Here is a 12,559-nt window from a genome sequence, read left to right as displayed (position 1 = left end):
GATCCTCCAATGATCTCTTTGCTCGCCGGCTGGAGGACTTTGAAAGTCGGGCTAGAAGCAATAACGTCCGTATTATTGGGGTCCCTGAAAAGTCGGAGGAACCAGCCGCAGATCTCCTTGTGGAGGACCTCCTTGTGGAGGACCAAAGGCCTGAGCAACTTCTTTGCGGTGGAACGTGCACACAGAGTGCCGGGTGGGAAGCCAAAGCTGGGCGCCACTCCGCGGCCTATCATCGCCAGAATTTTTTACTTCAGAGATAGAGACGCTATCCTGCAGGCATCGCGGGTGGGCGGCCCAACGAAGTTTGAAAGCACCATGGTGAGCTTCTACCCAGATTTCACCCAGTTCGTTCAGAAACAAAGGATGGGGTTTCAGGGGGTGAAGCGAAGACTCAGAGACATGGGTATGAAATACGCGATGCTTTTCCCAACTCGGCTGCGTGTTGAATACGAGGACCGGACGTTTTTCTTTGGCCGCCCTGAGAGGGTGAGTGACTGGCTTGATACACTGACTACACAGAGTGATCGCTCTGAACATTCTGGAGGAGCTGAACACATGCGTTAATTATGGTGCGATACCAAGAGGTGGCGGGGGGAATGGGACTCTTTCCTCCTCCGGGTTTCTTTTTGTGGACTAGTTTAATGTTAGGGCGACAGGCACACTGCAAGTTGGGGTGGCTTTTGAGTCTAACGCAGGGGTGGGGGGGAGTGTTTTGGGTATTTGTTGGGGGGTGGGTGGGGGGGTTTGGGTGTGTTTCATTTTGTTTCAAGGCATCGCATTGATTTACTTCTGGCCCTGGGTGTTGTGTTCGCTGTGGGGTGGACTTTGCATTTACTTCTCGGATGGGGGGTAGGGGCTTGAGGTTATTGTGTTGGAATGGTAATTGGTTGGGGGATAGGATAAAACGTGGGGTAGTGTTGCAGCTACTGAGACGCCTCTCCCCTGATGTAGTGTTACTGCACGAGACACACCTGATTGGAAACATATGCCATGCTATGAATCGGCAAGGATATCGTCTTCTCGCACACTCCGATTTCACTACTGGTTCTAGGGGGGTGGGTATCCTAGTTAGGAATTCCCTCCCCCTGGTGATAGACGATATAATCCTTGACGACAGGGGGCGTTATGCTGCTCTCACCGGTAGATGGGAAGGAAAGACTATCTCACTTCTCTCTGTATATGTCCCACCTGGTCTGCAGACTACAACCTTCGCTGATCTGGGGAGAATAGTTCTGGGGCTTCCAGAGGGCATTCTGGTGATGGGTGGAGATTTCAATTCTGTCGTCTCTGGCAGGGAGGACCGCCACCCCCCAGGGACCTTACGAGATCACAGTCCTGGTTGGGTCGCTTTCCGGAGATGCTGGGACTGGTAGATTGTTGGAGGCTTCTGCATCCCGGACTGGCGCAATACACCTTTCACTCTGGTGCTCACGGTAGTCTATCTAGACTTGACTATATCTTGATGCCAGCAGCACAGGCCTCTTTGGTTAGGGAAGTTAGACACATGGCTAGGGGTATTTCAGATCACTCCCCATTGTGGCTTCTGATTGACGCGAAGATGGGGGCTGAGGGTCGAGTGGCCCCGATCAATCCTCGGTATCTCCGTAACCCCAAAACCCGGGCAGAGTTGGTCAAGTCTCTGGATTGCTATTTTGCTGAGAATGTGGGGTCTGTGTCCTCTTCTGTTTCGCTGTGGGAGGCCTTCAAGACGGTTATCCGTGGACAGGCGCTATCGTTAATAGCTGGCTCCAAAAAAAGCAAAAATGAGGCGGTGGTCCGCCTCGAGACCGAAATAGCTAAGCTGGAAGGGGATTTGATAGGGTTCATGTCCTCAGTCTCAAACAACTTGATTATAGAGCGTTGGTAACGGATACTGCTAGAGCAATGAGTAGAGAGCAGCAGGGACGGCTGTATGATGTGGGAGACAAGACTGGGAAACTGATTGCCTGGTTAGACAGAAAAGAGAGGGCGAGTCGTGTGTTTCCCGTGGTCGAGAGAGCTGATGGAGTGCGACTGACTGACCCTGTTGAGATTGTCGAGTGTTTTGCGGACCATTTTCGAAATGTGTATTCCCCAGTATCCGATAGACCAGAGGAAGACTCACACCTGCTACTACGAGACATTGCGTTGCCTCGCCTATCAGATTCAGATAGGGATTTGATGGACGCAGCACTCTCTGTTGATGAGGTGGCAATCGCTATTCGTTCCGTCCGATCGGGCAAAGCTATGGGCCCTAATGGTCTCCCCATCGAGCTTTATAAGTTGCGCCCTGACAAAACGGCGCCGTATCTTTGTGATATGTTCCTGGAATCGCGAGACGTCGGCTCCCTTCCCCGTGATCAGCGACTTGTGACCATTGTGGTGATTCATAAGGAGGGGAAGCCGCGGGACCGCTGCGCATCCTATAGGCCTATCTCGCTCCTAAACGCGGAGCCTAAGATCCTCGCAAAATTGCTGGCAAACCGCTTGATAAAGGTGATAAGTGACCTGATCCATCTAGACCAATCTGGTTTCATCCCACATCGTAACACAGCATTGAACTTGCAGCGCCTGCATGGCGTCCTTGCGAGAGCAGCGTCACTGCGTGAACGGCCATCTTGGCTTCCTTGGACGCTACGATGGCCTTTGATACTGTGGAATGGCCATACCTCTGGGCTGCTCTTGCAAAGTTCGGTTTTGGTCCTGGTTTTATCGGCTGGGTAAAACTTTTGTATGAGGAACCATTGGCTCAGATTGTGGTAAATGGTTGGGTTTCTGAATCCTTTGTTCTTGGGAGGGGTACGCGGCAGGGGTGTCCGTTGTCCCCACTTTTTGCCCTCGCCTTGGAACCTCTGGCAGCCTGGCTGCGGTGGGAGCCATCGATGAAGGGTATTCAGTGGACCCCAGACTTTGAAGATCGAATATCACTTTACGCAGACGACATTTTGTTGTATCTCGCATCGCCTCGAAAGTCATTGATTGTACTGTTTGACGTGCTGAACTCGTCCGGGAGGAACTCCGGCCTAGTGATTAATTGGACCAAGTCCTGTGTTTATGTAGTTTCGGGTGACACTCCTTCTTTGCCGCGCGGTTGCCCCATACAGGTGACGCAGACAGGATTTAAATATTTGGGGGTCTTTATTACATTAGACCCTGTGGTTCGGTACGACCGTAACTTGCTTCCCCCACTCCAACGGTTAAAATCTGACGTTGTGGCATGGCACAGACTGCCATTGTCCCCCCTCGGATGTGCAGCTCTTTTCAAGATGATGTATTTGCCGCGGTTTTTATATGCGCTTCAGAACACATTTGATGTCATTCCGACTAGCTACTTCCGGGAGGTGGAGTGTCTACAGAGACGGTTGATATGGGGTGGGCGTCCGCGAATTGCCCTCGCTAAGCTGACGCTACCCTGGTATGACGGCGGTATCGCACTCCCAGATATTAGGAGATACTATTGGGCCTCCCAGCTGGGAGCGATTAATCATGAAATGTACGGTCCAGCGTCAAACCCTGCGTTTGAGATGGATACGTGGCAGCTACCGGGTGGAGATTATAACAGGGTGCTTTATTCCAGATCTGTTGGGGGGGAACTTTCGGGACCCACTAAGATAGAGGTGCGAGTGTGGCAGTGTGCGAATGCGGCAATGGGTTGGACGGATCGATTGACTCAAGCGACCCCGCTTTATGCGTCTGAAAAACTGGGCAGCCCGTGGAAGTCGAAAGGCTTTGAGAGGTGGGATATGATCGGTATTTGCAAGGTGAGTGATCTTTGGATCAAAGATAGGATTAAGACCTTTGAGGAGTTAAAGGTGGAATATGAGCTGAGTGATAAGGAGTTCTTCCGTTATGTGCAGATCCGCCACGCGCTGAGATCGATTTTTCCTGTAGGTGTTGCTATCCCTGAATCGTCCCCACTCGAGGACCGGGTGCTTGACGGATATGTTCCAGACAGCACTATTTCCTTAATCTACAAGAAATTGATTAACAATCGTGTTGACCTCTTGGTTCACCTCAGAGAGATTTGGACCAGTGACGGTCTAGAGTTGGATGACGAGGACTGGCAGTCAGCAACATCCTCACCCAAGGAGGCCGCGATTCCGGCCCGTCTCCGACTCGTGCAGCTAAAGATCCTGCACCGGATCTATGTGACCGGCCCTCGCCTGATTCGCATGGGTTATTCTGTGGATGGATTGTGTAAACGTGGATGTGGTCTAACTGGTACTTTCCTCCACATAATTTGGGAGTGTCCGGAAGTGACAGTCTTTTGGAGCAGAGTGCATGCAGTGATGGAGGAGGTTACGTGTGTTGCGTGTCTGCCCGAAGCTAGGCGTTGTTTGCTGAATGTTTGGGAACCGACTGATCATGATGGTGCGCAGACGCAGTGGGTGACCCTTGGGAATATGGTCGCAAAGAGAGACATTGCGCAGTTGTGGGGTTCCCAGAGACCGCCCACTGTCCTGGCATGGAAGGAAAACATGGATTGGTGTATGTTTAGGGAGAAAACTGTGTATGAGGCACGCGGCAGACCTAAGAAGTGGGGGAAGATCTGGGGCCAGTGGAACTCTTACCGGGGTGAGATATGTACACCTCCCCTCACCGATATTCCGGATGTTTCCCTTTCCCCCTGACCCGACATTCCTAGTGTTGATTAAGCTCCGACGTATTATGACTCTACTTTTGCCCCTGCCCCCACCCCCTTATTTGCACTGAGGATTTGTGTTGAGTTGTGATGCACTTTCCTCCCTCCTTGAGCGCATATCCAGATGTATTGCCTTTTATTGCCTTGTTTGTTTATGTTTAATTAACAATAAAAAGAGTTAAAAAAAAAAACCAGTGTCATCTAAGGTCATGTTGTAGTCTCCCCCCATTATAAGTGTGCCTTCCCGGAGTCTCGTCAGCCTATATTCTAGTTCTTCAAAGGCCGCCTTGCACAGAGCTGGCGGTACATGTACAGAGAGTATGTTGATGTCTTTTCCATCCCATTGGGCCTCTGCCCCCATTAAACGACCCCCCCGTATCCGCCCATTTCTTATGAACAATAAGGGGCGTATCTTTCCTTACCAATATAGCCGTCCCCCTCAAGCCCGTGGTGTGGTCTGCGTGTACCAGAAGTTTGTATCCCCACTTAGTAAGGGCCTTGGATTTCTGACCTACTAGATGCGTTTCTTGCAACAGGACCACATCAGGTAAGTGTCTCTTCAGGTATTGTTGCACTATTCCCCGTTTAATTTTATCCCCAACCCCGTTGACTTTCCAGGACATTACAGAAAGGGTACGGTCTTTATCCTGCGCCATTGCTGTGTAACACACTCAATTCCATTACTTAGATCATCGCTATGTAGAAAAAAACTGGAACCTGCCCACTCAGTAACCGCCGTCCAATGTTCAATATGGCTATTTTACGCTTTCGAATTACAGTATCACAGTCAAAAAAGTAACATCCCCCAATTCCGGGCCCCCTGGTCCCCTCCCCGCCCCCCGGTCTACAGCACGATGCACCTTCAAAACCCCCCCCCAACCACTCAACCACCCCCGCCCCCGCCCTTCTGCCCGTGGATTTCAAAACTACCCACTCCCAAACATGGCAGAGTGTCTCTCTCCCTCCCTGATACGCTAGAAATGCACGGGACGATCAACTCCCATCCCCGCCCGCTCACATCACAGTTAACTTGAATTTTTTGCCATCCACTGATCGCATAGTCCAGTCACATTCAAATCACATCTTTTTAATCCCATCGGACTCAAACCTTGTACCGGGTCCCTGTTTTGTAAGTCTTGCACCCGATAGGTGTATCAGCCCCCCCACTCGATCCCACCATTTGAGCTTTCAGTTGGGCGCTGGCTCTCCTTCGATGATGCCAAGGGTCCTCATTCCTGTTCCTTCAGCGAACCTTCTTCCTCTGCAGGGCCATTCTTTGCTGCGTCAGTATGGAAACCCCTGCGTTGGCTAGCCCTTTCAGAGCGTTCACGTCTCTGGCTTCCCACCGTGCTCCAGCCTTCCATCCAGTCCCAGACTGAATCAAAAAACTATGACTGCCATCCGACTCCACCCTCAGTTTCGCAGGAAAGAGCATCTCGTGTTTCACCTCTCGGTCCCGCAGTTCCCTTTTCACCGCCTGAAAGCTGCGACGTTGGGATTGGACCTTGGCCGTGAAATCCTGAAAGAAGGCCACCTCGTAATTATCTATTTTCAGCGGGGGACCGGACCTCGCCGTCTTCAGTATAACATCCCTATCTCGGTAGTTGAATACTCGAGCAATAAGGGGCCTCGGATGTGCTCCTGGTCTTGGTCTACCTCCTGGTACTCGATGAGGTCTTTCAATGGAGAAGTAGTTAGATAGAGACTTGGGTCGCAGGTGCTTCGTGATGAGGTCTTCAACGTATAAGTCTGCTGCTGGCCCCTCCGTTCTTTCCGGGACCCCTAAGATGCAAATGTTATTGCGGCGAGCCCGGCCTTCATAGTCATTGAGTTGCTGTTCCATCCTGTCCTGTTTCTTCTGCATTGCAAGCATCTGCGTCAGAAGTTCCAACGTGTCCGTCTGTAGGGCACTGGTGACCACCCTAAGCTCCTTGACTTTCTCATCTATCTTCCGGAAGTCTGCCCTGATGAGAGAGACCTCCACTGTGATAGAGTCCACCGAGGCGCGCACTCCATTAATAACCGTCATGACATCATTCAGAGTTGGCTCAAGGACTTGTTTGGAGGCTGCCGCCCCTCCTTCCTTCTCCGAATCGCCCTTGTCTCCTATTTTGGACCATGCGAAATTGGCCAGCTGCTTTTGGGCGTTCGCCTTGGACTTCTTCCCTCCCATTGCCATGGGTTCGCGGCAATGGGCACACCCCTAGGTGAAAACCTGGACCAGGTCCGAAGAGTTGACCGCAAATCGTTGACAAGCGTGACTGAGTTCACAAGGATCACTTTTGGATTCGAAGTCTGGGTACTCCGGCCTCAGAACATGGACTATCTTGGCTGGTCTTCCACCCACTCCGTGGCCCACGCCAGTACGGCTTGATTATCTTCGTCAGCGTTCTGCAGGAAGCCTCTCCTCTCTCTATTTACCGCACTCTATCTCTATATCTCCTGCAGAACTGGAGCTTGCAGCACCTTCTTGGGACAGTGCAGATCAAGTTCCGAGCGCCCCTGAGCCCCAGTCCAGCTTCCACAGCACCCACCTATCCTAAATCTTTTGGGGGAGTTTCAGGAGTTCCTACGCACCCCTCCAAAATCAACAATGTCTCACACTGGTGATCCGCCCCGCAGGAGGCAATAGTAGTCCCCCGTGCCAATGCTGTCTAGTTGTAGGGAGTTGTCAGGGCCAGCAATCTCCAGCCTCAGGTGTCCCCCACTCCCTCATCTGTCACCGCTAGATAAAGCTCCCAGTTCTGATGCATGCCCCAGAATCACTCCTGTGTAGGACTGTCGGCCCAAGCCATGCGTCGGGTATTTTCTGTGGGCCCACTCCAGGCAGATTTGACTGGACAAGAGACCTGCCAGTTACGGCCTCATCTGAACGCAGGCCCGGGGATCCAGCTCAGACGCCCCCCACAGTACAGCTGCTGGCCCACAGGGCCGCAAGTGCTACAGAAAGTCAAATTGTGCTTACTAGGATTCATCAGCAGTATTTAATCCTTTGGAAACCAGTACATTTCGTGACCTCGCTCATGCACCAGTGCCAGCCTACACCTCCCAGGCAGCGCATAAGCCGGGGCTACAATTTTTAAGCCACAACGGTCTAATGTTCTGTGGGCCACAGCGCTCTGTCCTCTCAATGTCTTCCGCCGCCGGCTATAGTGCAGAGTGCCTCTAACGAGGCAGCAGGGCAATATTTTCAACAGGGCGGCGCCTTCCACTACTCACGGGCTCTCACAAAGGTGCCGACGCTCTCCTCTGGACCTGCAGGTCCGGGCTATGTGCCCCACATCAACCATAGAGGCCGGCGCTCCAGCGGTATTTAAACAGGTCTCCCGCACCACCGCTCATTAGCTCCTCACTGCGGGCCCCGAAGCCGGGGTCTCGCGTAGTCCGCAGAAGCAGATATCTTCAAGCCCGGGGCCGCCATGCCACCTCCAGTAAGCAGGCTTCCAAATGTGCGCTGGTCCTCGCAGCGCATGCAGACCCAGGCGCCAGATCCCTGCCGTGTAACCACTCCCCGCTGGGAGTCTTTCCAAGCTGCAGCCCCTCAGGCTACACAAGGCCGATGATAGCGGCCAAGGCACGCAAAGGCCTCGAAGCCGGGGGCTCAGGTGATTAAGTCACTCACCGGGTCCTCCCCCTCACAACAGCACCGCTCAGCGCGGGAGCGCTCAGTCAGTCCTCGTCTGCACCAGGCTCTGCTCAGGATTAAGGCACTCCGGGACCCCTTGCGGACCACACAGCTGCCTGGCTTCTTTAAAGTCCCCCGGGCAGTGTCGACGCTTCCATTCTTTAAGCGTCCGCCATCGCCACCATTACTGCCTCAACAGGGACGCAGCAAAAGGGGTCACCGGAGTCATCAGTCGAGTCGCTGCTCCCTTCGAGCCTCTCCCAGAAGATAAGGAGTGCGATGCTATATATTTCTGCAATTTTGGACAGTGGATGGCAACGGATATTGGAGGATTTACAGCGGGGATTCGGGAGCCCTCTCAGGCAGCAGCCATTCTCGTTGGCCGCTAGCCACGCCCCCAGCCTTTTCCTTTTTAATTACATTTTCTTGTTAAAAAAACAGTAGGGGGGATGTATGGCCCTCCATTTCCCTGTGCCACATTTGTCCCCGGGGGACCCCATACCCCGGAACCTGCCCTTTAGTTCTTTTAATGGGAGGGGGGCCATGCAGCCCCCCTCTCGAGGCTAATTTGGGCTCAGCGAACCCCATGCCCCAGGACCAGGCCTACATAATTTTTATAAAAAATTGGGAGGGGGCCAATATTGCCCCAGGGAATGGTCACCATGTTGGGGACTGCATGGGGAGCATCAAGGACCCCGCGGTCACTACTGGCTCGCCGTCTCATGCCAGAGGCGGCATTGCAAACATGCAGCTCCCTCAGGCCAATTCTGCTCCGCTTCATGGAAGCAAGAGCATTTTCAATACGGACCAGAGTTTGCTATGGCTTGGCAGGAGCAGTGCTCCCGCCGAACAATAGCAAACTGCAATGTCCTGGGGGTGGGCACCCCGGGACATTAATTGAACCGGCCCTGGGGAATGGCAGTCCCCTGGGCCATCCACGGCTCCAGGAAGGGGGCCACATCATTTTCAAATATAGCCCCCGGGAGGTGGTGGTCCCTTGTTTCTGCGGGGGCCACGCATGTGAATTTGTTTTTTCATTTTCAGCGGGTGTCGCGTATCTAACTCGACTCCAGCCGAATTGGTTTTTTAAAAAAAATGCTTTTTTGGCCTCTGGGACCCACCCAAGAAGCTAAGGGGGTCAGTGTGTTTCTACCCTGCCCCCTTATCTTTTTTTAACGTTTTTTCTTGTGATCGGTTCAATTGAGTCACAAGATGGCTGAGAACACTTCCTGATTTGAAGACTTGGCAGCCAATCAGATCTCAAAGATCGGGAGGGGTCAGGGGTCACGGATCCACTGCAGTCACAGTTGTATATCTGAAAAATCTTTACATTTCTCAGCAACTACTGAACGGATTTACATCATTTACCAAATAGTGCTTTCTGGACCAAGAGCTACCTTTTGCCAAATTTGGTGCAATTCCATTCAGCAGTTTGGGCTGTGGCCGTGTCTAATGTTTCCTATTGAAACTAACATGTGGTAAAATTGTTTTGGGACCCTCCGTTTTCTCTGCCCCCACTTGACGGATAACCCTGAAACTTGCAAGACAGCAGCTGAAGTGACTGCCCGATAGTTTTGAAAATTTCGAGAGCGGTCGTCAAACTACACCAAAGTTATTGGCAAATGAAAAATCGCTCTTCCTATGGGAACGGCATCCCAATTCTAACTATCTACTGGCGACCGCCAGTTGGTAATATATTATATATATATATATATATATATGAAGGCTATTCGATTAAGCAAAATGTTGAGTATTAAATGTACGACGAAGAATTGCATATGAATTCTGCAACAGACAAAAAATTCTTGCCCATGATAAACTCCTCATAATTCGGTACAATTCGCTAAATCCCTATATTGTCCATAATGTGATACTAGATTTGCAGTTAACATGATTTCCCACTTTTATACATGACATAGCCTTTCACCTTTGATCACATTGTCTCTCTACATGCATGGACTCACTACTAAACCTCTCTAAAGCTGCATTACATAACACAATTGTTTAATGAGAATTTCCAATATTTGTGAATACTATTCACTCCCAAGATCTGCACATACTATTAATTCACTACATATATGTGTTCACTTAGGAGGTTAACTCACTTTTTATCAGCTCCGCTTGAGAGTTGAGGGAGTGCTTCTAAAGCTTGTTTGAAACTAGATCTGTATCGAAACAAAACAAAATTGTAGTAACATTATTCACAGGAAATGCCTACAGTATGCTTCGTTTAATCATGTGGATTATCCTTAGTACTGGAAGCAAACTCAAGGTGCTCCCAGCAACAGTCACATTTAATACCATTATTTCACTTACCTGTGTAGGTGGTTCACAGTAAACAATTTAATCATTGAATCCCTCAGATATTGAGGGATTAGTCATGTTTCAAATTTGTTATACTATATATTCTTATTCTCCACCACACAGACATAGATTTAAGAAAATGTCAGTGTGAAAAGGGTGGCCCTTCACCAAGTGTTTGGTGTGTATCACATACATTGTTTGGCAAAGCAAGAGAGATATTAGAAAAAACATATATTGCCACTAATTACACTTTGAATTAATGAAACACAAACTTGCAATCAGAAATTATGTTTTTATAAGCCAGGCTTTAAAGACAGCCTTGGCTGGGTTGCCCGATCTCTTGACATTTTACACATAATCAGTAGCATAACCCAAAGCCACACATTAAAGGGATAGGCTGAGCACTCTTCAGTGATTGCGCTGCTAAACTGTTATTTTTTTAAAATGTGTTTATTATTTTCAAACACCCACAACAAATAAGAGGATGGGCTAGTGCCTCTATACAAGCTCGACAATAAGGACAATGGTGGCAGGGACAATGTGAGCAACAGGTTAAGCGACAATTTCGACTCAGCACCAGGCTTGGACCTCCCACATTATGATCATTGTTACAGTGTCAATTACGTGCAATTGTCCATGTTGCTAAGGTGATTTCTTAGCCAAACATGACCATAACACACACTTAATTATCAGTATTTGAGTAGTTCTTAGCTTTTTACAGTGTAGGTTACACAGCAATTAATCCACTGCTAGCGCTCCAGAGGACAGTTTGGGCTGCGGGCAGATATGAAGATTGAATCACGTGTACCTTTACAACTCCGGCAATACAACGAACGCGTCATTAGCAGGTATTTGTTTAGCACGGAAGTCGTTACAATAACTTGCTTTAGGGGCGCAATGGTGGATTTTAAGTCCAACACCTTCCCTACTGTTGCACGGACTAGAGTTTGAATAGTAAATGATACTATTCCAAAGTCTAGCACCCCCTAAGGCAAGTTGTTGTAACGACTTGGGTGCTAAATGTACGCGTTGTAATAACACGCTCGTTCTAATGGCGGCGTTGTGAAGGCAAGCGTGCTAAATGCATGTGGGATTACGTCATACAACCAGATAAAATAATTGCTATTCATATACACAAAGATAGTTTATTTCGGAACAATGCCCATAAAACTGTGTAAGTAAAATACAATACCACATGCTAGAAGTTAGAAAATGGAAAAACTAAACTCAACCATAAAATGCATAATGTTCCGAAATTTGAATTGTTAAATTAGCATAACGTCTTATAAAACAAAAGGAAAGAATAAAAAAAATTCTATCACGTCATTCTTTGTGTTTTGTAGTAGTCACCCATGGTGTCTGCTGTTTCTTTCAACCACGAGATAAGACATGCGTCATGCAGAATCCAGGATCATACGGACACTGCCGTCTGAGGGGTATGAGATTTTAGTAATGCTAAGGCAGACCTTGTTGACCGTTTCCCTGCCGGGGACCTAAGGGAGGTGATTCAGGGGCTAAAGACGAGAAAGGGCCTCTTGTTCTCAGGGAGAGTGCGTTGCAAGCCGGGCAGTGTGAGCTAGTAGCTAGGCCTCACCGGTGGATCAGAGAGTTCAAAGGGAGAAAGGGAGAATAGCATATCTTAATTTGAGATTGGGGGGGGGGGATCTTGCAGATGCTGGAGAGATTGAATTCAGGCAGTGATCATAGTTGGTAGCCGATTTCCCAGTGGAGGCTGTAGGGAATGGTGGCAGAGGGTGACGGGTTATACAAATTGGGGGGGGGAAGGACATCCCTGCTTGTCGCCGGTTACCAGCTGCCGCCTCTCTCAAACTTAAGGTGCACATTATACCACTCCTCTTCCTTACACGGTGAGTCCTGCCCCGCCCTAACCTGGTTACAAGCTCCACTAAAAATAAAACAATGATAACGTTCTGTTATTATCATTTTATTTTTCCTTTGCACTGCTCCGAGAGCAGCGGGCGACCCTCCTCCACCTAAGCCAAGGAACC

The 12,559-nt window shown here is 49.8% G+C and overlaps 1 protein-coding gene across 3 annotated transcripts in view; it reads right to left on the bottom strand.

The window, feature by feature from the left end:
* EXOC2 (exocyst complex component 2) overlaps positions 1 to 12,559 on the bottom strand; it is a 948,514-nt gene that overhangs the window by 36,708 nt on the left and 899,247 nt on the right. For all 3 annotated transcript variants that reach the window (XM_078688027.1, XM_078688028.1, XM_078688025.1), the window contains one exon: positions 10,352 to 10,411. In XM_078688027.1, the coding sequence (XP_078544153.1) occupies positions 10,352 to 10,411 (60 nt within the window). The remainder of the gene's footprint in view (positions 1 to 10,351; positions 10,412 to 12,559) is intronic.

The sequence above is a fragment of the Lissotriton helveticus genome, chromosome 4_1 (genome assembly GCF_964261635.1).
Source record: "Lissotriton helveticus chromosome 4_1, aLisHel1.1, whole genome shotgun sequence".
NCBI lineage: Eukaryota > Metazoa > Chordata > Amphibia > Caudata > Salamandridae > Lissotriton > Lissotriton helveticus.
The sequence above is the reverse complement of the archived record's forward strand: the minus strand, read 5'-3'. Positions and strand labels throughout refer to the sequence as shown.